The following is a 24585-nucleotide window of genomic DNA, read 5'->3' as shown; positions in this document are numbered from 1 at the left end:
GACCCAAGTGATCTGTCTAGGTTCTTCTTCTTTTTTTTTTTTAAAGATTGATTGATTGATTGATTTAGAGACAGCCAGTGAGAGAGGGAACACAAGCAGGGGGAGTGGGAGAGGAAGAAGCAGGCTCCCAGCAGAGGAGCTCGATGCGGGTCTCCATCCCAGGACCCAGGGATCACACCCTGGGCCAAAGGCAGACGCTTAACGACTGAGCCACCCAGGCGCTTCTGTCTAGGGTTCTTCTTGAATGTTCAGTAGAGTACTGATCAGCACATGTGTGTGAGGCAACTGAGGCCATTGAGCGAACCATCTGAAAGGATAAGAGGACACGGTTTCTGATGCTCATACATGGCTGGTAATAGTGCCTGTGATCACCAACCAGACGGGAAAAATAAGGCATTGCATAAAAAAATGCCAGAAGCTATTGCCCCAGGAGTGGGGAATAATTAGCCCTAGGTTGAGCACTGCTCCATATACACCTAAAAATTGTATAAGGAAGACCTGATCTGTCAGGGCAAAACTTTCCAAGGAACTTACTTGTGTCCCAGAACGAAACTCAAAATAATTTACAAAAATGCATAAATATCCAGTATCCAACAAAGTAAAATCCACAATGGCATTCAATCAATAAGGTATGCAAAGAGGTAGGAAACCAGCACCCATAATGAGAATAATCACGCAATCGACTAACCCAGAACTGACACACGTTAGAATTTGCAAATAAGGATATTAAAAAAGTTATTATAAATTTCTTGCACAGTGGCTTCTTTCCCCACCTCTTTGGTCTCGGCCACCTAAACGAGATGATGAAGGGGACGACATCGTTTGGAAAGCATTGCAATAAGACGCACACGTTGTTCTGCGCCGTGGCTCTAAGGCCTTCCACCTTCGGTAGTTGACCGGTGGCCAATGCGGCTATCCCGCCAAGCGGAAGAGGAAGTATAACTGGAGTGCCGAGGCTAAAAGGTGAAATACCCCTGGGACCGGTCGGTTGAATGAGGCACCTAAAAATTGTATGCCACCAATTCAGGCATGGATTCCATGAAGGAACGATGTCTAAAGCCAAGAGGGCAGCTGTGCAGTATCCAGTTCCTCTTCAGGATTTCAACGATGAGTCACACAGGAAGTGTTGTGGTTTATTTAATAAATGAATAAAAGAATGAATGAATGAACAGATGTATTGCACATCCTCAGAAAGTTAGTAGAGACATGGAAGAAATATATATAAAGACCCAATATAGGATTTCTGGGAAAATGGAGTAGATGCCCTTTTCCCTGTCTCTCCCACTGAGTACAAAATCCCCCCGGAAATAGTATTTCTAAAACCAAATATAAGATGACTCTGAAAGGTGGAGTGAAGAATGCAGATGGGCTAGGGACCTCAGAACCCCAAAAGGAGCACATTGGTGAGTTCCATGGATTTTTTTTTTCTTCATGTATTTGAGACTGTGCTGGAGAACCTGGAAACCTAGAGATGACAATGGATCCAAACAAGAAAAATGACCTTACCGAAGCCCACTTTCTCTTGTCAAAGAACCAGGAAATGGGCAGCCTAATGAAAGAGTAAACTTTTAGAAAATAGTTACTTTACTGAATCAAAACAATGTAGAAAAAAAAATGTGGCCTAATTTCCACCCACATCAACAGATGCCAAGTGAGGAGCTTATAGTTTCACCCTCTACAGGCTGTAAAATTCATGCCAAACTCCTGCCAAGGTGATCTCAGAAAAGACTGATTATAGAGCTAGGACTTGGGTCTTGACCAGGTTGTAACAAGCCTTCCCCTTTGTGGTGTCAGTGGAGACCATGTGGGGAGCCTGGAGTTGCTCTCTTACCTGTCAGTATCAAGGCACCCCTCCCTTTCCCCCCAGGGTGGCATCATTGCAGGCCATGTAGAAAGCAGAAAAGAGGCACAGCTACCCCTTCCATCCAGGGAAATATAAGTGGAGCCCTACTTGTGAGCAGAAATCCAAGCCCTACCCAACAGTAGAAGGAGCCTCCATTCTGTTATCAACAGAGGCCAAGTGGGGAAACCAGACTTCTTCCTATACCTGGCATTAGCAAACTAGCACCCTCCACTCATTTTCCCAGCTGGAATGGTATCAGAAAAAGCCAGTTTATGGGGCGCCTGGGTGGCACAGCGGTTAAGCGTCTGCCTTTGGCTCAGGGCGTGATCCCGGCGTTCTGGGATGGAGCCCCACATCAGGCTCCTCCGCTATGAGCCTGCTTGTTCCTCTCCCACTCCCCCTGCTTGTGTTCCCTCTCTCGCTGGCTGTCTCTATCTCTGTCGAATAAGTAAATAAAATTAAAAAAAAAAAAAAAGAAAAAGCCAGTTTAAAAAGAAGGCTTAAATAAGAACCAGAGTTTCACAACATACGTCAAATGTTCAGCCTTCAATTAGAAATCACTTGTCACACCAAGAGCCAGGAATATATCAAACTGAACGGAAAAAGACAGTCAATACATGTGAACATCAAGATGACAAATTATCTGACATTATCTTTCAAAGATTTTAAATCAGCTGTAATAAAAATGCCTCATCTTCCTTGGCGTTGCCTGCGGAAATGGCAGCCATCTCCGACTTGGTATCATGGCTGCCCTCAGACCTCTGGTGAAGCCCAAGATCGTTAAAAAGAGGACCAAGAATTTCACCCCGCACCAGTCAGACCGATATGTCAAAATTAAGCACAACTAGGTGAACCCAGAGGCATTGACAATAGGGTGTGCGGAAGAATCAAGGGCCAGATTTTGATGCCCAACGTGGGTTATGGGAGCAACAAGAATACAGAGCACACGCTGCCCAGTGGCTTCTGGAAGTGCCTAGTCTATGTCAAGTGCTGCTGATGTGCAACGAATCTTACTGCGCAGAGACTGCTCACATGTCTCCTCCAAGAACCGCGGAGCCATGGTGGAAAGAGCAGCCCAGCTGGCCATCGGCGTCACCAATCCCAATGCCAGGCTGCACGGTGAAGAAAATAAATAAGCAGACAGCCTACGTGCATGTCGTATTTATGTTAATAAAACCAGAAAACTAAAAAAAATGCATCAGTGAGCAATTAAGAACACTTGAAACAAATGACAAAATAGACTCTCAGCAAAAAAATAGAAAGTCTCATCAAAGATACAGAAGTATGTATAAAAACCACATGGAAATTGAGAACTGAAAACTACAATAACCAGGATAAAAACCTCAAAAGATGAGCTCAGTGGAGGAACAAATGAAGGAATCAGTGAGCTGGAAGATAGAAGAACAGAAATTACCCCATCTGAGCAACAGAGAGGAAATAGAATTTAAAAAATGAACAGAGGGGCGCCTGGGTGGCACAGCGGTTAAGCGTCTGCCTTCGGCTCAGGGCGTGATCCCAGCGTTCTGGGATCGAGCCCCACATCAGGCTCCTCCGCTATGAGACTGCTTCTTCCTCTCCCACTCCCCTGCTTGTGTTCTCTCTCTCCCTGGCTGTCTCTATCTCTGTCAAATAAATAAATAAAATCTTTAAAAAAAATAAATAAATAAAAAATGAACAGATCCTCAGGGACTGAGACTATAACACAGTATTTAATAATCATGTCATCAGAGTCCTGGGGGAGACGAGAACTAGGGCATGACTAAAGAACTCCTCAAATAAATCACTGCTGAGAAATTCCTAAATTAGGTAAAAGGCAAATTTATAGATTCAAGAATCTGAGTGTTAATCTGAGAATGTGTTTATTCTTCCTTCATTTTTATTTTTTATTTATTTTTTTAAAAGATTTTTTTTATTTTTAAGTCCTCTCTACACCCAACATGGGGCTCGAACTTAACAACCTAAAGACCAAGAGTCGCATGTTCTACTGACTGAGCCAGCCAGGCACCTCTCTTCCTTCAATTTTTAAAAATTTATTTTTACTTTTTATTATTTTTTTTAGAGAGGGAGAGAGACAGAGTGGGGGAGGGCCAGAGAGAGAGAGAGAATCTTTTTTTTTTTTAAAAGATTTTATGTATTTATTTGACAGAGATAGAGACAGCCAGCGAGAGAGGGAACACAAGCAGGGGGAGTGGGAGAAGAAGAAGCAGTCTTCCAGTGGAGGAGCCTGATGTGGGGCTCGATCCCAGAACGCCGGGATCACGCCCTGAGCTGAAGGCAGACGCCTAATGACTGAGCCACCCAGGTGCCCCGAGAGAGAATCTTAACGCAGGCTCACACATCCGTGGCAGGTGTGTTTGCCTGCTTTTTTAAATTATTATTACATTCAGTTAGCCAATGTATAGTACATCATTAGTTTTTGATGTAGTGTTCAACGATTCATTTGTTGTGTATAACACCCAGTGCTCATCACAACATGTGCCCTCCTTAATACCCATTGCCGGTTACCCCCTCTCCCCACCCCCCCTCTCCTCTGAAACCCTCAGTTTGTTTCCTGGAGTCCAGAGTCTCTTGTCGTTTGTCTCCCTTTCTGATTTCTTCCCATTCAGTTCTCCCTCCCTTCCCCTACGGTCCTCTGTGCTATTTCTTATGTTCCACATATGAGTGAAACCATATGATAATTGTCTTTCTCTGCTTGACTTATTTCACTCAGCATAATCCCTTCCAGTTCTATCCATGTCCATGCAAATGGTGGGTAGTCATCCTTTCCGATGGCTGAGTAATAGTCCATTGTGTGTGTGTATATATATATATATATATATATATATATATATATATATATATATTTTTTTTTTTTAAGATTTTATTTATTTATTTGACAGAGAGAGAGAGACAGCCAGCGAGAGAGGGAACACAAGCAGGGGGAGTGGGAGAGGAAGAAGCAGGCTTCTAGCAGAGGAGCCCGATGTGGGGCTTGATCCCGTAACGCCAGGATCACGCCCCGAGCCGAAGGCAGACGCCCAACCGCTGTGCCACCCAGGTGCCCCAGTCCATTGTATATATTAACCACATCTTCCTTATCCATTCATCCATTGAAGGGCATCTCGGCTCCTTCCACAATCTGGCTATTGTGGACATTGCTGCTATGAACATTGGGGTGCATGTGCTCCTTCTTTTCATTACATCTGTATCAGAATAGTGGTTTGATAAAGAAATGAAACAGGCATTTCAAACATTTGTTGTCTGAAACTAGGGGAGATAAAGGCATGAGAGGCTGACTTATACCTTTGCAAGTGTGCTCGCACTCAGTATGGGGTGGGGCAAAGGAGGGCCTCCAATAGATAGATTCCTTCACTTTTCAGAAGGATCTGGGGAAGAAGGGCTGGGACAGAATGTTGATATGATTATAGTTTCCTCTGACATCACCTCAACTTTCTTTTTTTCCCCTCCCGGATTCAGTGGTCCCAGGACCAGGGCTACAACTTCAGGTGCCAGAAGAGTGATGATCCCTGAGCAAGCAACTTTAACTGTACTTTTAAGTGTTTATGTCAGAATTCCTAAGGGCCTAATGTGATAGATTCTGCCTTCACCCCATCTGGCAAAATTGGGGCTGACAATGAATGCAGCTGTATTACTTAGTGGTTGAGATACCCCAATAGTTCTGAACCTATGCAATGATACCCTATAGGAATGGGAGTAGACTGATGGGGAAGCATTTGCTAGACTGGCATTGCTCTTGGCAATCTGGACTAGGACAGTGGCCAAACCTATTGTTTCCTCTCAGGGTGAAAAATTTTGGATTAAATGCAATGATAAATGGAGAGGAGGAATAGTGGCTTAGAGTAAAAGAATGAATAAATAGGTTATGCAACAAGGGAAATCCATTCAATTGGTACCCTGAAAGGCTCAGAGCAAGAGATAATATTGTCTCTTTTTTTAAAAAAAGATTTTATTTATTTATTTGACAGAGAGAGACAGCAAGAGAGGGAACACAAGCAAGGGGAGTGGGAGACGGAGAAGCAGGCTCCAAGTGGAGAAGCCTGATGCGGGGCTCGATTCCAGGACCCTGGGATCATGACGTGAGCGGAAGGCAGATGCTTAACGGCTGAGCCAGCCAGGCGCCCCGATAATATTGTCTCTTAAGTCTGTTATATCAGATGCCTGAAAGAATGAAGCCATATGTTGCCAAGACTCCTACTACTTTTGGAACCTGACAAGGTGGAATGGGAGCCTGCAAACTGAGTGGCGTTGCTTTGGGAGATGAGCTGGCCCAATTGTTGATGACTGAGTGGGACTCTAGTAATGTGCCAGCATCTTTTGAGTATTTTATTTTATCTTGGAAAGAACACTTAACAGGAGATACGCAAAATTTGAAATGTACAATACCTTATTGTTGACTATAGGTAGAGTGCTGTATGCAGGTTACATCTGCTGCCGTACTATGATATGGCGTAACACTGCCATTGTTGCTAATATTGTATTTATATTGATGGTCAAGTATATTGAGTAATTGAGCTAAAGGCTTTTCAGGATATAATACTGATGGAAAATGGTTTGAAGAACTGGACTTAAGTAACCATTAGTTAATTTCTATGCTAAATAGTTCATCACAAATTCATAATAAGGTACAAATAGAGGTAGATCAAAGGGGAAAAGTGATCAAATAAGCACAAAAACATGAAAATGTATACAATGGCCTTATAGGATGGATTTGTTTTTTACTATTGCTGATGTCATATAAAAGCTATACTACAAGGAGATGCCCAGGTAAATATATTTTGCTGCGAAAGAACATTGGCCAAAGGTCAGGGGGTGGCCTGTATAGTGAATAATTTAACCTTACTCAAAGAGAAGTCTTGCCTTTGCTTCTGGAAAATAATCTCTAGGCCCTTGGAATGTCATGCCTGATAGGAATGTCTTTGTTCACCTGGGGGTCTTATGCCTTCCAGATAGTACCTCTGAGGTTTAGGGTGAGGGTCAGAGCCATATGAACAACATAATGAAGCGTGGGGGCTTTGGTTCATGAAGCTTGGCCTCTTGAGGGTTGGAAACTGAAATCAGCCATGTAAGCAGTCAACCATGCCTACATGATGGAGCCCATCGAAGCCTCTGGACACCAGTGCTTGAGTGAGTTTCCCTGGCTGGCAGTACTCCATGCCATTGTCACATATCAATGCCAGGAGAATAGTGTCTTGATTCCATGGGGAGAGGACAACTGGAAGCTCTTCCTTCCAACTGGAAGCTTACCTTCCAGGACTCTGTTCCATTCACTTCTTTCCTTGACTGATTTTAATGCCTATCCTCTAGCCATAATAAAATGTAACCGTGAGTGTTAACAGCTTTCAGGGAGTTCTGAGAGTCCAACTAGTGAATTATTGAAACTGAGGGTGGTCTTGGAGACCGTTGAACTTGCTGTTGCTGTCATAAATGAGGGCAGTCTTGTGTGTGGACTGTTTCTTCTAACTTCTGCACAAGATAAACATATAAACATCAATTAACTTTCTATATTCTAGTAACTAACAATAAGAAATTTAAGTTAAAGGGGCACCTGCCTGGCACAGTCAGTCCAGCATGCGAACTCTTGATCTCAGGGATGTGAGTTCAAGCCCCATGTTGGGTGTAGAGATTACTTAAAAAAAAAGAAATTTAAATGAAAAACCAATATCACACAATAAAGTAGAAACAAGATGACACCAAATAAAAAAGCAAGAAACATATGAAAAATTTAGGGAATAATTTGTCAGAAGATGTGAAAGACCTGTATACTGAAAACTACAAATGTGGGACGCCTGGATAGCTCAGTCGGTTAAGCGTCTGCCTTTGGCTCAGGTCATGATCCCAGGGTCCTGGGATCGAGTCCTTGCTCAGCAGGGAGCCTGCCTCTGCCTCTGCCTGCCCCTCTCCCTGCTTGTGCTCTCTCTCTCTGACAAATAAATGAATACAATCTTTAAAAAAAGAACAATAAAGTGAAAACTACAAATGTAATAAAATGTAACAACATTAACGAATACTTAAAGAAATGGAGAGATATACCTCATTTATGAATCAGAAAACAATATTGTTAAGATTTCAGTCATCCCCACATTGATCTGTAGATTTGAACTAATCCAAATAAAAACCACAGCAGCTTTTTTGTTGTTGTTGAAACGGACAAACTTATTCTACTATTCATACGGAAATGTAAAGGACCTAGAATAGGCAAAACAAACTCTGAGAAAGAAACAACTTTATTGAGGTATAATGTACACTCCATATTTAAATTGTACAGTTCCAGGACTTTTTTTTAAACAAAAGTTTATTCTTAAATGTACAGCAGGCTCCAAGACAACAGTTCATTCTAGCTATAGGTGGCAACAGATGATATGGCAAGGAATCCAGATGTTTAAAAAGGAATGGCATTAAGGATCACCTCAATGACCTTTATTAAATTTGCCACATCCATCACCACGATCAAGTTCTAGAACATTCATATCACCCCAATAAAATTCCTGTACTAATTTGCGGTTACTGACCATTCCCATTTTCACCCCCAGACAACCACCAATCTACAGATCTTTATGGATTTTTCTGGAAATTTCATATCAATACAATATACAAATACAATCCTTGATCGTTTGTGTCTTGCTTCTTTCACTTAGAGTAACATTTTGGAGGTTCATCCATGTCATAGTATTTGTTAGTGTTTGTTCACATTTTGTGTATCCATTTACCAGCTGATGGACATTTTGATCGTCTCTACTTTTTGCCTTGTATAAATAATGCTGTTATAAGTAGGTGCAAATGTTGGTGCGAACGCATTACATATATTTTGGGTGGATACTAGGAGTGACATCGCTGGGTCCTACGGTAAATTTATGATGAGCTTTTAGGGAAACTGCCACTTTTCCAAAGTGGCTATACCACTTTAATGCATTCACACCAGAAATGTATGAAAAGTTCCTAATTCTCCCTGTATTTGCCAACATTTGTGCGATTGTCTTTTTTATTATAGCCATCTTAGTGCACGTAAAGTGGTATTTCATTGTGGTTTTCATTAGAATTCCCCTAATGACTCATGATGTTGGGCATCTCTTTCTGTGCTTACTTGCACTATATCTTCTTCGGTGAAATGGCTCTTCAAGTCTTTTGCCCATTTTTAAAATGGGTTGTTTGCCTCCTTTTATCGAGTTGTAAGAGTTCTTTATATATCCCACATACAAGTCCTTTATCAGACATAGGACTTAACAAATGTTTTCTCCCAGTCTGTTTTGTCTTTTCATTTTCCCAGTGGTGTCTTTTGAAGCACAAACCTTTTCGGCTTTTAGTTTGATGAAGTCCAGTTTATTCTTTTTTTCCTTATGGATCCTGCTCTTGGTGTCCTAAGAATTTCTCGCCTAAAACAAGGTCATAGAGAGTATCTCCTGTTTTCTGCTAAAACTTTTAGTTTTAGCTTTTGTATTTATGTCTCTGATCCATTTTGAGTTGTTAGAATGGTGTGAAGCAAGATTTAAATTTATCTTTTTGCATGTGAATATCCAATTATCCCCGCACCAAATGTTGAAAGGCTTTTCTTTCCCCATTGAACTGCCTTCACACTTTTGTGAAAAAAAAAATGTTTACCGTAAGTATGAGGGTTTATTACTTGACTCTGTTTTGTTCTGTTGATCTATGTATCTATCCCCATGCCAGCACCACACTGTCTCGATTACTGTAGCTTTATAATAATTTTGAAACTGGTAGGCCAATGTCCTTCCTCTTTGTTCTTGGACAGATTCCTTTTTGCTATTCTTGATCCTTTCTACCTCTCTCTGTGTTTTGAAGATTAGTTTATCAGTTTTGGGGGAAGAAAGCCTGCTGGAAGTTTGATAAAATTGTAGTGAATCTGTAGATCATGTGACTTTTCTTCTTCAGCTTATTAATATGATAACATTGACTGATTTTTGAATGTTGAAGCAGCCTTGCATCATGGAATAAACCTCACTTGGTCGTGATCTATAATTCTTTTATATGTTATTAGGTTTCATTGCTAATATTTTGTTGAGGATTTTTACGTCTATGTTCATGAGGAATATTGGTCCATAGCTTTTTTATTGTTGTTATGTGTTGGTATGGTTAAGTATCAGGGTAATACTGGCCTCACAGACTTGGGGAATGTTCCTTCTTCTTCTATTTTTAAAAGATTTTATGGAGTTTTGATATTATTTCGCTTATAAACATTTAATGCAATTAACCAGCTAAACCATCTGGCTTCAGGCTTTTTTTGTGTGGGAAGATTTACATTTACTATTTGCTTACTGTTGTTGGTGAAATAGAAATGGTGCAGGCATGTGAGGCCCATGCCTGGGTCTCAGATCTCAGCTATCAGTTAGCCATCTTGGGGGGCTACTATAGTGGAATTGGAAGACAAGAAGTAAAAATTAAAATCACACTGAGATATCACTATATACTAACCATTATGGATATATATGGATATATCCATAATGGTATATATGCTAATATATATATATATATAAGCTAAAGTATATATTATATATATATGAGCTAAAGTAAAAAAGATGGAAAATACCAAGTGTTGGCAAGAATCTGGAGCAACTAGAACTCATATACTGTGCTGCTGGGAGTGTATATGGGTACAGCCACTTTGGAAAACTAGTTTTATAAACTAAAGCTGAGCATAGGGATACTGTATGACTTGGTAGTTCAAATCCTAGAAATATGCCTAACAGAAATTCATAAATATGTTCATTAATAAATAGGCACTAAAATATTTATAGCACCGCTATTCCTAATAGCCTGAAGCTACAGACAACCCAAATGTCCATCAACAGTGGAATAAACATACTGTAGTATAGTCACACAATGGAATATAACATGACCACGAGAATGAATTATCTACAACTGTATTCAACAAAACGGATGAACCTCACATTTACAATGTGAATGAAAATAGACACTAATAGACATTATAATATATATAATATATATAATAGACTAATAGACATTTTCCACCAAAATATGAAATACAATTGTTTGACTCAATTTATATAAAATAGCAAACAGACAAAACTAATCTATGCTGTTAGAAGTCAGGATAGTGTTTATCTTGGGGGTTGAGGGGACAAGGCCTGGAAGGGAGCACAGGGAATGCTTCTGGAGTGCTTGCCATGTTGTGTTTCTTGATAAGAGTTCATTGAGCTGTTTGCTTATGATCTCTGCATTTTCTGTATGCATTATACAGTAATAAAAAGGTCTAAAAAAAGGTAAAATTGCATGCTAGAAAGCCCCTTTTCTTGTGAGTATCATAAAAAACATTTAAGGAAAAATGAGAGAGTGTCTATATATCAGTGCTTAAAAAAAGCAGTGCTCTTTCTAGAGAAGTCTTCCAGTTCTTCAACTATAATTATATCTTAGACTAACCAAATACATGACTTTATCCCATAGCAATCGACACAATACTACTCTTAATGTGTGTGCAGAAAATGAATGTATCTTACCAAATTGAAAGAAAAACAAAATCAAAATGTTATGTATTGAAACCCAATTTATCAACCGCTCCTTTTCAAATAGGAATCCCAAAGAAAGCAGAAGCTTCAGTGGATGAGACCGGAAGTCCAGCGTATTGTGGCTCAGTTCCATTGTTTTAGCACAGTTAGTAAGGGGATAAGAAATCTATGGTCTGCAACTTACATAAATGATAGCTTTTGGGGTACAGGTTAGGAAGTACGCATACGGGGCGCCTGGGTAGCGCAGTCGTTAAAGCGTCTGCCTTCGGCTCAGGGCGTGATCCCGGCGTTCCGGGATCGAGTCCCACATCGGGCTCCTCTGCTGGGAGCCTGCTTCTTCCTCTCCCACTCCCCCTGCTTGTGTTCCCTCTCTCGCTGGCTGTCTCTGTCAAATAAATAAATAAAATCTTAAAAAAAAAAAAAAGGAAGTACGCATACCTTTTGGGGATGTGAATCACCTGCTGCCACAGCATGGAAGTAATGAGGAAACAATTGCCACCTTTAGATGTCTGTAAGGTTTAATAACTATATTCCTGTAACATCAGCTAGAGCTATGCCTAATTTGCCAATGCATACAGTCATTTTAAACTTAAAGAGATACTTTAAGTTAAAAAATTCTAGTCCGTTTTTTAAAAATATACTCTGGTGAAGGGAAGAGAAAGAACAGTTCCTTGTGGCAATCTTTCCTGTGTCTTAAATGTCAACGATCACAAAAACTTCTGGCTTCTACTCACAGATCTGCCTTCCCAAATAGGTTTTGGCCTTGACTCTGGTGTTCTGCAGGTGTTTGGACAATGAAAACTCTTCTCCCCACCCTAGAAATTTCAAAAAAGGTGGCCAATATTAAGTACTTTTACATCTCAGGGTATGAAGAGCTAATCAGTGCTGAATTTATAAAGTCCTTCATCCAAAAAGTGAAGTGGAAGAGATTACAAGTCATCTCCTGGGGGCTGTCTTTTTACCATGTGTAGGGGCTTGGGGGTCTCTGTGTGAATCATGCGACCAAACAGGACTATTGCTCAAATGCCCTACCCGAGTGTCTCCCTATGCATGTAATCGCACATCAACGGTGGTGGTGCAGGTATTTGTATTTTCAATTGACTGAAGGATACTTGGCTTTGTCTGCCTTCTGTTCACTTAAGCTGTAGCCTGTCATGCCCACTTCCCCCTGCACCCCCGATCGCAGCATCCGGCACCCCTCTGCCCCACTATGAGACATCTGATGCGTCCCCCGCTGTGAGTTCCAGCTGAAGTCTTTCTCAGTCAATGGCTTTATACTTTTTCTCCACTATGAGTTTTCTGGTGTTTAATGAGATTCGATCTGTCAGTGAAGGCCTTCTGACATTCTGTACAAGCATAGGGTTTCTTTCCGGTGTGAATAATCTGATGCATACTTAATGTTGCTTTCTGGATAAAGGCTTTCCCGCATTTACTGCATTCATAGTGTCTTTCTCCAGTATGAGATTTCTGATGGATAGTGAGGCGGGACTTCCACGTGAAGGTTTTCCCACAGTCGCTGCATTTGTAGGGTTTCTCTCTAGTGTGGATTTTCTGGTGTGTTATAAGATTTGACCTGTCGGTGAAGGCCTTTCCACATTCAGCACATATATTGGGTTTCTCTCCTGTGTGGATCTTCTGATGCACACGGAGTTGTGACTTCTTAGTAAAGCATTTTCCACAGTCACTGCATTCGTAAGGCTTCTCTCCAGTATGAATTCTATGATGTGCGATGAAGTGTGATTTCTGGATGAAGGCCTTCCCACATTCAGGACAAACGTAGGGTTTCTCCCCTGTGTGGATCCTCTGATGCACACTTAGTGTTGATTTCTGGATAAAGGCTTTCCCACATTCATTGCATTCATAGTGTCTCTCTCCAATATGAGATTTCTGATGGATTTTGAGGCGTGACTTCCATATGAAGGCTTTTCCACAGCCATTGCATTTATAGGGTTTCTCTCCAGTATGAGTTTTCTGGTGTTTAATGAGATTTGATTGGTCACTGAAAGCCTTTCCACATTCAGCACACATATAGGGTTTCTCTCCAGTATGTGTTTTCTGATGTGTAGTGAGGTTTGTCCTATGAGTAAAGACCTTTCCACATTCTGTGCATATATAGGGTTTTTCTCCCGTGTGAATTCTTTGATGCACGTGCAGTTGTGACTTCTTAGTGAATGATTTTCCACACTCGCTGCATTCATAAGGCTTTTCGCCGGTATGGATTCTCTGATGTGTATTGAAATGTGATTTCTGGATGAAGGCCTTCCCGCATTCCGTGCATACATAGGGTTTCTCTCCTGTGTGGATTCTCTGATGCATTCTGAGTGCTGATTTTCTTGTAAAGGCTTTCCCACATTCACTGCACGCATAGTGTTTCTCTCCAGTATGAGTTTTCTGATGTATAGTAAGGTCTGAATTCTGGGAGAAGCCTCTTCCACATTCCCTGCATTCATACGGTTTTTCTCCGGTATGAATCCTCATATGTCTAAAGAGATAGGATCTGTGGAAAAAGGCTTTTCCACATTCACTGCATTTATAGGGTTTCTGCCCAGTATGAATTTTCTGATGTGTAATGAGGTTTGACTTGAGAGTAAAGGCCTTCCCACACTGAGTACATATATGGGGTTTATCTCCTGTATAGACACTTTGAGGTACATTAATCTGTGGCTGCTGGATGAGGGCTTTGTCACTTTTATGGCATACATGGGCTTTTTCCTCAGCATGAATTCTCTGATGCTCAAAGAGATGTGACTTCTGGGGGAAGCTCTTTACACACTCAGTACATACATAAAGTTGCTCCCCAGTCTGAATTTTCTGATGGTGGATGAGAACTTGTTTGTTGCCAAGATGTTTTTCACATTGATTAATTTCACAGGTATTTGCTCCTATATTCACATTCTCAGTAGAGGAAGAACTATGGGTGAAATTATTATCATTTCCAAAAATCTTATCAAGGTTCTTTGTCACATTGCTTTTATTATGATTGTGTAAGTTTAAAGTATGCTTCAAACTCTTTCCAAATGTGTCATAGTTATGGAGTCTTTTAATTGAAGGAACAAGCTTGGTACTCACATGAATTATTTTTTCAATATTTTTACATTCATAGCCCCTCTCCTTAATCAATACTTTCACATGACTTAAAGGGTGATTTTGGCTTTCTTGATATCTCTCTAGCTGGCTATTATTTTGCCACAATTCTTCTAAAATGGAACACAATGGATCTTTTCCTATGGGTTGACCAAATTTCTCATAGTGGAATGAAACTTTTCCAGAAATTCTCTGTTGTTGCATTTCCCCAATACCCTCATCTAGAAAGAAAAAGAAAAAAGTAAAAATGACTCAAAGGACAATCAGCAGAGGGGAGGGGGTACAGGTAGTTCAGACAAGATGAACACAGAAATGGAAGAGTCCCTGTGACAATAATGAAAATATGAATAATATAGTAATACAAAATTCTTCTAAAGCGCTCACTATATACAAAAGAATTATATGCCATTTATGATGTGCCAGGCACTGTTCCAAGTGCTTTACACATCATAGCTCATTTAATCCTCCCTAAACACGAAGAGGTAGCCATCATTATCAGTCATGTTTCATAGATGAGAAAACAGAAGGACAGAGGTTACATAACTTGCTGAAGATCAAATGGCTAAATAAGTGAGAGAGATGGGATTTGAATCCTGGGGATTCATATCCACCATGTAGGAGGTCTGGAGAGCGAGTCTAACCAGAAGAAGAAGGTGAAGTTTGTTAAGGGAAATCCTAGCATGGAAGAAATAGTTCAGATTTATGTCTTTATTACTTATCAGCTCTAAACCTTTCTAATCTCTTTGCTTTCTCTTGCTTTTCCCTCTGAACCATAGGAGCACCAACATAAAATGTATGTGCCTCAAAGACCCACTCCTCTACATCTACAGGAAACACTGTGGCAACATCAGCCATCCAAATAGTAAATAGGTATCTGGGCTCCAACTCAATAGCCAGCTGCAAGTTTTCCTTGGTCCCAAGGATATATGCTTTCAACAAGTGTCAAATAGGTGAGGGAAAGCCACCTATGGCAGAAACTGCAAGCCATCCACAAAAAACTATTGGCATTTGCCTCTTCTTTATAGTTCTAGAATGTAGCTGGGCATTACATGTACCAGCCTCACTTTGTCCTCCCAATGGAGTATGGGTAGAAGCGTTATATGCAGCTGTCAGGTTGGGCCTTAAGACAGTGGGCAAAACTCTTCCCCTCTCTCCTTCCCACTGGACTCAGCAATGGCCCAACATTAACCACACAGCTGACAATGATGCCTTAGGAGATGGCAGGGCAATGACTTGGAACATGGTCCCTGAGTGACCCATTGGGATCAGAGTCGACTTGTTGAATGAATCCACTCGTCTCAGAATTCTTCTACGAGAGAGGACATATGTTGATACTAGGCTTGTTGTTTTGCCCCTCTGCATATTCAGAATGTATTGTCCTTGGCATCAGCTCTAATTTCAGTGCACTTCTAGGCAGGTTGTATGTACTATGAATTTACAAATCAGACATGGTACCGCTCATATCCATACTTCATTTGGCACGGTTTTCTTCTGGAACACAAAGACTGAAATTGTTAACATTTCATGCAGCTGTCTTCCCTTTCCAAATATAATTCATGGTCCTTTGAATTCCTCTGAGCAGACACTTGAAAAATCCTTCCGAAAGAGAGCAAAATATCCTCCTCTGCCTAGCTCCCCAGATTCAATAAATTTAAGTTTACCAAATGTTTTCCGTGCTTTGCTTCAGAAAACTGAAGAATAAATGTGCCGGGTATCAACTTATTGCCTCTCAACTCTAAATTCACTCCTCTTTCCCTGCTCTACAAAAATGGATCTGAGTCTCTTTAAATATCTGTCACGATGTGGAGCCTTTTCAGCACAGGGTTGATGGAGAAATACTGCAGGAGGAGGGGGTTTTGCTTCCCGGTCCCGGTGGGCTCACGCAGCGGGCTCCTGTCCAGCAAGGGCAGCTTGTCTGGCACCAACACTGGGCTCCCGATGTACACGCAGCTTCCCAGGCACCCAGGTCTTGCAGCGTGGGTGGCTTCTCTGGACCTCAGCTCCTGCAGTGTGGATGCCTTTGCTCGCACCCAGCTCCTGCAGCCCATACGGCTTCCCGAGCACCCAGCCCCTGCAGCGCTGGAGGGGTCTCCAGCTCCAGGCTCCTGCAGTGTGTTGCAGCCAGTGGCACTCAGCACCCGGCACTTACCCTGGCACCCCTCTCGGATGATGTGTAGGGGCCTACCTCCAGTGAGAAGCTTCCCCATGATCGGCTGTCTCTGGAACCCCAGAGCGCAGCTTTCCGGCAAGTTCTACCAGCATGGTACCACGGTAACTCTTCTTCCATGCTCTGGGCCATGACTGGGTCCCTCAACAAGGTCTGGATTCATCCCTGGGAAGCAGGGGAGGTTCTTCCTTGGGTGCTCCTTCAAAGCCCTAGAGGCACTGGCTGTTCCTTTTATCTGCTATTCCTTTATTCTTTAGATTTCTCTTTGGTTTTGCTCACTAATCTCTTGTCACTTCCATCTCACCAGAGCTAAGAATTCTTTATGTTATGCTTTCCCTGTTCAAATTTGTATGTCGTTTCTCTTTCCCGATCAGCCCCTGAATTATACAATAAGAAACAGGCTTTTAATTCTGGGAACTTCCTAAAAACATAGAGGTAAAGGCCTCGGTTACCACACAGTCTAAAATCTGTGTTTTCCTGAGTTCCTGTGGAAAGAAAGATGGTCACCAGGTGAAAATGTGTCATCTGGATAGACAGAGCACAGAATAAAGAGTCAGCTTCACGGAACACTAACAAATGTGGTAGACACCAAGAAAATGTTAAAAAAGCACAGCAAAGGAAACAATCAACAAAATGAAAAAGCAACCTATGTAAGGGGAGAAGATATTTGCAAGTCATGTATCTGATAAGGAGATAATATCCAAATTATATAAAGAACTCCTACAACTCAACAGCACAAAATAAGCAAACCCAGTAAAAAATGGGTAGAGGAGCAAAATAGACAGTTTTCCAAAGAAGATATCCAAATGGTCACTGAAAGTGAACTAGTAAAAAGAATGGAATCAGCAAATTCAATGAGGAAAAAAATCACCATAATCCAGACTTAAGAAAACATGGAGCTGGTTTTAGGTGATATTACTGGGAACTGAGAAGATGAACTGAGAACTGAAAATGATATTTGCAAAAATGGAAAAGCACTAGGAACTGTAGGGTGACTAATTAAAAAAAAAAAAAGCTGAAAGATTTAAGGAGCACTAACAGAATGTGACAGAATTTGGAAGGTGGGAAGGCGATGCGTGAGATGATGATTCCAATTTCTGAGGGTCAAGAGAAACATTTCATGGGAACTTTTTGCATAGCAAATCTAGTACTAAAGTACCAGTGAAAACCAGACTGGAGATGTCAAAAGCAGAGTCATCAGAATTCAGTATGGATGAATCTTTGCACGTATACAAAGAAAAGATTGGTGAACAGTGGACAGGGTCCCTAGGGCAACCTCATGTATGGGGATAAGGAGGAGAAGAAAGGGGCGCCTGAGTGGCTCAGTCGTTAAGCATCTACCTTCGGCTCGGGTCATGATCCCAGGGTCCTGGGATCGAGCCCTGCATCGGGCCCCCTGCTCAGTGGGGAGTCTGCTTCTCCCTCTCCCACTCCCCCTGCTTGTGTTCCCTCTCTCACTGTGTCTCTGTCTGTCCAATAAATAAATAAAATCTTTTAAAAAAAAAAGGAGAAGAAGGCTGGAAAAAAGGGCAAGTAATAAACTGGATGCAAACCAGTAAGAAACAGACAGGAAACTCAAGCGAAACAAGATAAAGTCACTCATAAAAGGAAAACTCAAAAAGACCACACCAGGTCAATAATGAAAGGTGAAAGTAGGTATTGGAGAAAGGCAAAATAAAAAATGAGATACCACTTTATACCCACTGTTGGCCCCAAAATGAGAAACTCTGCTTCTAGTAATTGTTGGCAGAAACTAGGATAGCGAGAACCTTTGCACACTGTGGGGTTCGTATAGATCCGTGCAGCCAATCCGAGAATAATATGGTGGTGCTTGGTCAAATGCAGGATACAAATATGCAATGGTTAGGCAAATCCCCTCTTCTATAAACATTCCCAAGAAATCCTCACCCTCCAAAAGGGAACACTTCTGTAGAAATCTATCGTAGAGTTGTTTGTATTAGTTGGGAATTTGTATTAGCAACAACCCTAGGTTCCACCACTGGGTGAGAGGTTAAGGAAGATGTGGTACTGGCACACTGGGGAATACTGTGCAGCCATTTGAAGGAATGAAGCCAGATAAACACACCGCGATATGGACAGACCTTATGGGTGAGTGAAAGAAAAGGAACACAATTAAGACATGGGGTGCGATATAATTTATATATACTAAAAATACATACTCAGAAACCAATACGTCAGGCTTTTAAAGACTATCACACAAATTCACAGATAAAACACAGTAGCTCAGCTGCCCCTGGGAGGAGCTGTAAGGAATGAGCATGTGGAATTGGAATAAAAGGCAAGAAATGTTAAAATACCTGAATGTACAAGGCAAGAATCTAAGATAAAGGGGGTGAGAGTGGAATAGGAAGAATAGAAAGGTCTTAGATAAGATAGGGTGGTATGTATGGGATCCAGGGTACAGAGACTAGAGACAGCTCTCTTGTCAAAAAGCCAAGCAATGAAGACAATGGCTATTTGCAAGGGTTGTACTTGGAGAAACTTCTTAGGCATCAAAGGAGCTTCTGTGAACTATAGCCAATAAACTACAGAAATTTAGAACTTTCGCACCTGGGTGCCTCGGTTGGTTAAGCATCTGTTTTCAGCTCAGGACATGATCCCGGGGTCCTGGGATTGAGCCCCACATCAGGCTCCCTCCTCAGCGGGGAGCCTGCTTCTCTCTCTCCCTCTGCCTACAGCTCCCCCGGCTTGTGTGTTCTCTCTCTCAGTCAAATAAATAAATAAAATCTTAAAAAAAAAAGGAAGTTTGGAACTTTCAAGGCAGGTGATTTTCACAGTCTTTCAAAGCTATCAGCCTCTTCTAGAAAAAGTGAGGTTTACTTCCATGTCCCCCATCTGCATGAGTCACGCTCACTCACCTGAACAGCTCTGATGTGGGGTTTCCCCCTCCAACGTCCATGGCCCCTCTCCTTGCTCCAACTTGAAGATGACCTCTGGTTTGGGAACCTGGTACCCTGTTAACAGGAGACGGTACAGGATTGGGTCCAGCTGATTGGATTTCAGGGGACTTTCAATGACATTTCCATTTGCTCTTCAGAAAAGTAATCACATTTCACTGGGAACAAAGTAATAATGATAGTGCTGAAAAGGGCCTGAAGAATCTTGGACAAATCCAGGATGACACCATCACACACTTAAGATGTTCCAGAACACCCAGCAGCTGAGAATGGAAATAGCCACACTCAGGCCCCTGGCAGACACACAGGGCAGCTGTGCTTACCCACTGACAGCAAGTGGCTGTAGTTCTCCAGCGTCACATCCTGGTACAGGCGCCTCTGAGCAGGGTCCAGTTGCTGCCACTCCTCCCTGCTGAAGTCCACAGTCACATCCTCGAATGACACGGAGACCTGTAACAACACACTCCTTTTTTTTTTTTTTAAGATTTTATTTATTTATTCGACAGAGATAGAGACAGCCAGCGAGAGAGGGAACACAAGCAGGGGGAGTGGGAGAGGAAGAAGCAGGCTCATAGCGGAGGAGCCTGATGTGGGGCTCGATCCCAGAACGCCGGGATCACGCCCTGAGCCGAAGGCAGACGCTTAACCGCTGTGCCACCCAGGCGCCCCTGTAACAACACACTCCTGTTCAAGGCGACACGGTCAGCACCGGGGGTTGGAAGGAAGACAAACAGGAAGTTGTCTTTAATGATGTTTTACCATAAAGTATCACACAGGGTTTTCATTCAGTACCTGGTTTTGTATATCATTTTGTGAGAGGAAAAAAACTTATTGATGCTTCTTGACATTCATTGTGTAAGTAGTACATTCATTTGTTTATTTATTCAGTCGCTCTTTTGCAAAGATGAGGATTAAAATAGGCTCTCTTTAAGTCGTCTAGTTAGTGTGGGAACTGCATATATGTACTGACTGATTATGCACCAGGCCATGGCAATACAGAATTGAGTAAAACAGAACTGAATAAAAAGAAACACATAGGGGAAAAGGCGAAGTAATAGAGCCTTTAAAAACAATACAGAAGATGCATTCCCAGGTTTTGGCACCTCCCCCAAATACAGAAAAAAGATAATATAGACAAATATCTTTATGATCTCAGATTAGGAAAATGATTCTCAAGCAAGAAGCAAAAAAACATTAACCATAAAGAAAAAGATTGGTGTCTGGCTACAATAAATTTTAAAACTTCTATTCATTTAAAAGACAGCATTATAAGAGAAGGAAAGGAAAGACACAGAATAGGAAAAGATATCTGCAACACATGTTACTGTCAAAGGGTTCATATCTAGAGGATGTGAAGAACTCTTACAAACCAATAAGAAGAAAGGAGACCGCTGAGAAGAAAAATGGGCAAAGCATTTGAACAGGCATTTTACAAAAGGGGAAATCCAAGGTTTCAATAAACAGGAAAAGGGCTTAACCTTAGTAACCAGGGAATGCAAATTTAAACCACAGTGAGGGGCACCTGGGTGGCTCAGTTGGTTGGGCGTCTGCCTTCAGCTCAGGTCATGATCCCAGGGTCCCAGGATCAAGCTCCGCATCAGGCTCCCTGCTCAGCGGGGAGCCTGTTTCCCCCTCTCCCACTCCCCCTTAGCTCCTGCCCAGTAGCCTTGTACGCACTCTATCTCTCTTTCTCTGACAAATAAATATATAAATAAACTACGGTGAGATACCACCATACAACCCCTAGAATGTCCTCAATGAAAAAGACCAATAGTACAAAGTGTTGAGGAGAATATGGTGCAATGAGAACTCTCATATTGCTAATGGTGATCTGAATTGGTGCAACTATGTTGGAAAGTGTTTTGTCTTTATTGGGTAATGTTAAAGCATGCATACACTAGGACACAGTGAGTCCATTCATGGAAATATGCCCATTGGAATATGTGTACATGTGCAATAGGAGGCATGGCCAAGAATATTTATAGCAGCATTATTCAAAATGTGTGTAATATTTCATGATAAAAAGTTAAAAATTAATAGTAATGAAAAATCAGTGTTCAACATAATAGCAACAGTATCTACTCCCTTTGTGAAAAATATTAAGAATATTTTCTGGGGTGCCTGGGTGGCTCAGTCGGTTGAGTCACCGACTCTTGATTTTGGCTTAGGTCATGATCTTGGGGTCGTGAGGTCGAGCCCTGAGTCAGGCTCTGCACTCAGTGCAGTCTGCTTGAGATCCTCTCTCTCCCTCTCTCTGCAGTTCCCCCCTCATTCTCTCTCTCTCTAAATACATAAAATTCTTTTTTAAAAAAGAATATTTTCTTAGTTGCTTTTATTTGCATGATCCTTAAGTATATACCCCACCCACCCATCCATGAACTAACCAAGACGGGTTTTCTGGTTAGGGAGATCTGGGGAGTTGATGGAGAGAACCATGTGAATGTATTACCGATTCAAAAATTAAGTTAAAAATTACCAACGGGACCAAAATGGCATAGACGTAATTCTCTATTTCTCCGGCTAAGTACAGCTAAAACCCCTGGGCGTGATATATAAAACAAAGATAAGAACACTCCGTAGTTGGAGAGAGGGAGGCAAACTTGCCACGATCCTCAGAACCTGAGGAATGACACAGTGGTGATTTCCCCGAGTTTTCTTTTTGCCCCACACATCTTGGACTAGGTGCTAGAGAAACTGGCAACCTAGAATGCCAACTGGCACAGACAGAAACAGCCCCAGGAAAGCCTGCTTTCATTAGTTAAAGTACCAGGAAAAAGGCAACATGGCAAGAGAGAAAAACTTAAATAATACTGCCCTGTTTCAGCCAAGCACCACAGAAAAAAACAAAACCACAAAAACACTATGCTCCTACTCCCATTCCCATCAGCAAAGGCTGAATGGGGAGCCTAGAATTTCATCCCAGCCTGGGATGATGGTAATGAGACCCCTCCTCCACAGTGTCAGTTTAAGCTATGTGGGGATCTTGGGACTTCCAGCCCCACTTGATCACAAGGTGTCCTCTGCTTTCCCACCAGGGTGGTGTCAGAGGTGGTGTTAGTGGGAAGCCTGAAATTCTACCCCTGCCCAGTAGCAACAAGGTGCTTGTCCCCTTCTAGGGGGTCATAGGAGGTCAACTGGGGAAAGTGAACTTCTACTTCCACCTGGCAATAAAGAGCATTTTTCAGAATCCTCTTCAAAAGGAGAAGATTCTCCTTTTCTAGCAGAACAGTGTCAGAGGAGGCCTGTTAAACACAAGATTTAAATAATATGCAGAGTCTCATAGTTCCCAAAATATCCAGGACATAATTGAAAATCAGGCATCATGAGAAGAAGCAGAAAAATCTCAACTGGAACGAGAAAAGACAATCAAGAGACACCAACATTGAGATAACACAGATGTTAGAATTATCTGACAAGAATTTTAAAGCAGCTATCGTAAAAATGTTTCAATATACTTAAAGGAAATTTGAAAATAGAAAGTCTTAGCAAAGAAAGAAAAGATAGGAAGATGAACTGAATGGAAATTTTAGAACCGAAAAATACAATGACTGAAAATTTAAAACTCCACTGTGGGCTCAACAGCACAGTAGAGAGGGACAGAGGAAAGAATCAGAGAACTTGACAGTGGAACAATGGAAATGATCCAATATGAACAGAAAGGAAAATTGGCTGGAAAAAAAAATGAGCAGAGCCTCAGGGACCTGTGAGACTATAATAGAAGATCTGGCATTTGTGTCATCAGAGTCCCAGAAGGAGAGGAGAAAAAGTGTGCGGCTGAAAAAGTATTTGAAGAAATTGGCTGAAAATTTCTCAAATTTGGCAAAAATATCAACTTAGAGTTTCAAGAAGCTGAGCAAACCCCAAAAGGAAAAACCAAAGGAATCTACACCAAGACACGTTATAATCACACTTCAGAAAACTAAAGACAAAGAAAAAAATCTTAAAATCAGCAAGAGAGAAACCACAACTTACCTATGGGGGAAAAACTATTAAAGTGGCAGTGGATTTCTTATCAGAAATCACGGAGGAGAGATGGAAGGGGCACAACATTTTTCTTTTTCTTTCCAAAGATTTATTTATTTATTTTAGCAGGGAGGGGCAGAGGGAGAGGGAGAGAGAGAATCCTCAAGCAGACTCCCCACTGAGTGCAGAGCCCAATGCGGGGCTTGAGCCCAGGACCCTGAGATCATGACCTGAGCCAAAATCAAGAGTCGGCTGCTTAACCAACTGAGCCACCGAGGTGCCCCGGCACAACATTTTTAAGTGCTGGAAGAAAAGAACTGTCAACCTTGAATTCCATATCTGGCAAAACTATCCTTAAGAAATGAAGTGGTAATGGGTGCCTGGGTGACTCAGTCGGTTAAGCATCTGACTCTTGATCTCGGCTCAGGTCATGATCTCAGGGTCATGAGATTGAGCCCTGAGCTGGGTTCCATACTGAGCACAGAGCCTGCTTAAAATTCTCTCTCTCAGGGTGCCTGAGTGGCTCAGTCGGTTAAGTGTCTGCCTTCAGCTCAGGTCATGATCCCAGGGTCCTGGGATCAAGCCCCACGTCGGGCTCTCTGCTCAGCAAGAGCCTGCTTCCTCTCCCTGCCGCTCCCCCTGCTTATATTCATTCCTCTCTCTGTCAAACAAATTAAATTAAAAAAAAAAAGATTCTCTCTATCCCTCTCCCTCTGCCCCCCCCGCAAAAAGAAATGAAGTGGTAATGGCCAAAAAATACATGAAAGGTTCTGCCAATAAATACATGAAAAGGTCCTCGGCATCATTAATGATCAGGGAAATACAAATCAAAACTACAATGAGATACTACCTCCCACCCACTAGGATGGCTAGAATCAAAAAGTCGGAAAACAGCAAGGATTGGTGAGGTTGTGGAGAAATTAGCACCTTCGCATGTTGCCAGGGGAGTGTAAAACGGTGCAGCTGCTTTGGGAAACAATCTGGCGGTTCCTCAAATGATTAAACACAGTTACCATTTGACCCAGCAATTCCATTCCTAGGTCCATGCATCCTCACGAGAAATGAAAATATACGGCCACATAAAAACATGTACACATACGCTGATAGCAGCATTACTCATAATAGCTAAAA

At 41.8% G+C, this 24585-nt stretch overlaps 1 protein-coding gene and 1 pseudogene across 1 annotated transcript in view; one reads left to right on the top strand and one right to left on the bottom strand.

The window, feature by feature from the left end:
- Positions 1-699: 699 nt before the first annotated feature.
- Positions 700-1148, top strand: LOC123786519 (large ribosomal subunit protein eL37-like; annotated as a pseudogene).
- Positions 1149-11622: 10474 nt separating this feature from the next.
- Positions 11623-24585, bottom strand: part of ZNF41 (zinc finger protein 41) — a 40709-nt gene continuing 27746 nt past the window's right edge. Inside the window, exons 3-5 of the mRNA XM_045788789.2 lie at positions 19815-19941; positions 19453-19548; positions 11623-14627 (exon numbers count right to left, since the gene is read on the bottom strand). Of these exons, the coding sequence (XP_045644745.2) occupies positions 12595-14627; positions 19453-19548; positions 19815-19941 (2256 nt within the window). The 3' untranslated portion in view covers positions 11623-12594. The remainder of the gene's footprint in view (positions 14628-19452; positions 19549-19814; positions 19942-24585) is intronic.

This window comes from Ursus americanus, chromosome X, assembly GCF_024610735.1.
Source record: "Ursus americanus isolate L20-20 chromosome X, mUrsAme1.1.p, whole genome shotgun sequence".
In the NCBI taxonomy this organism is placed as follows: Eukaryota; Metazoa; Chordata; class Mammalia; order Carnivora; family Ursidae; genus Ursus; species Ursus americanus.
This window is presented reverse-complemented; position numbering and strand designations above follow the sequence as displayed.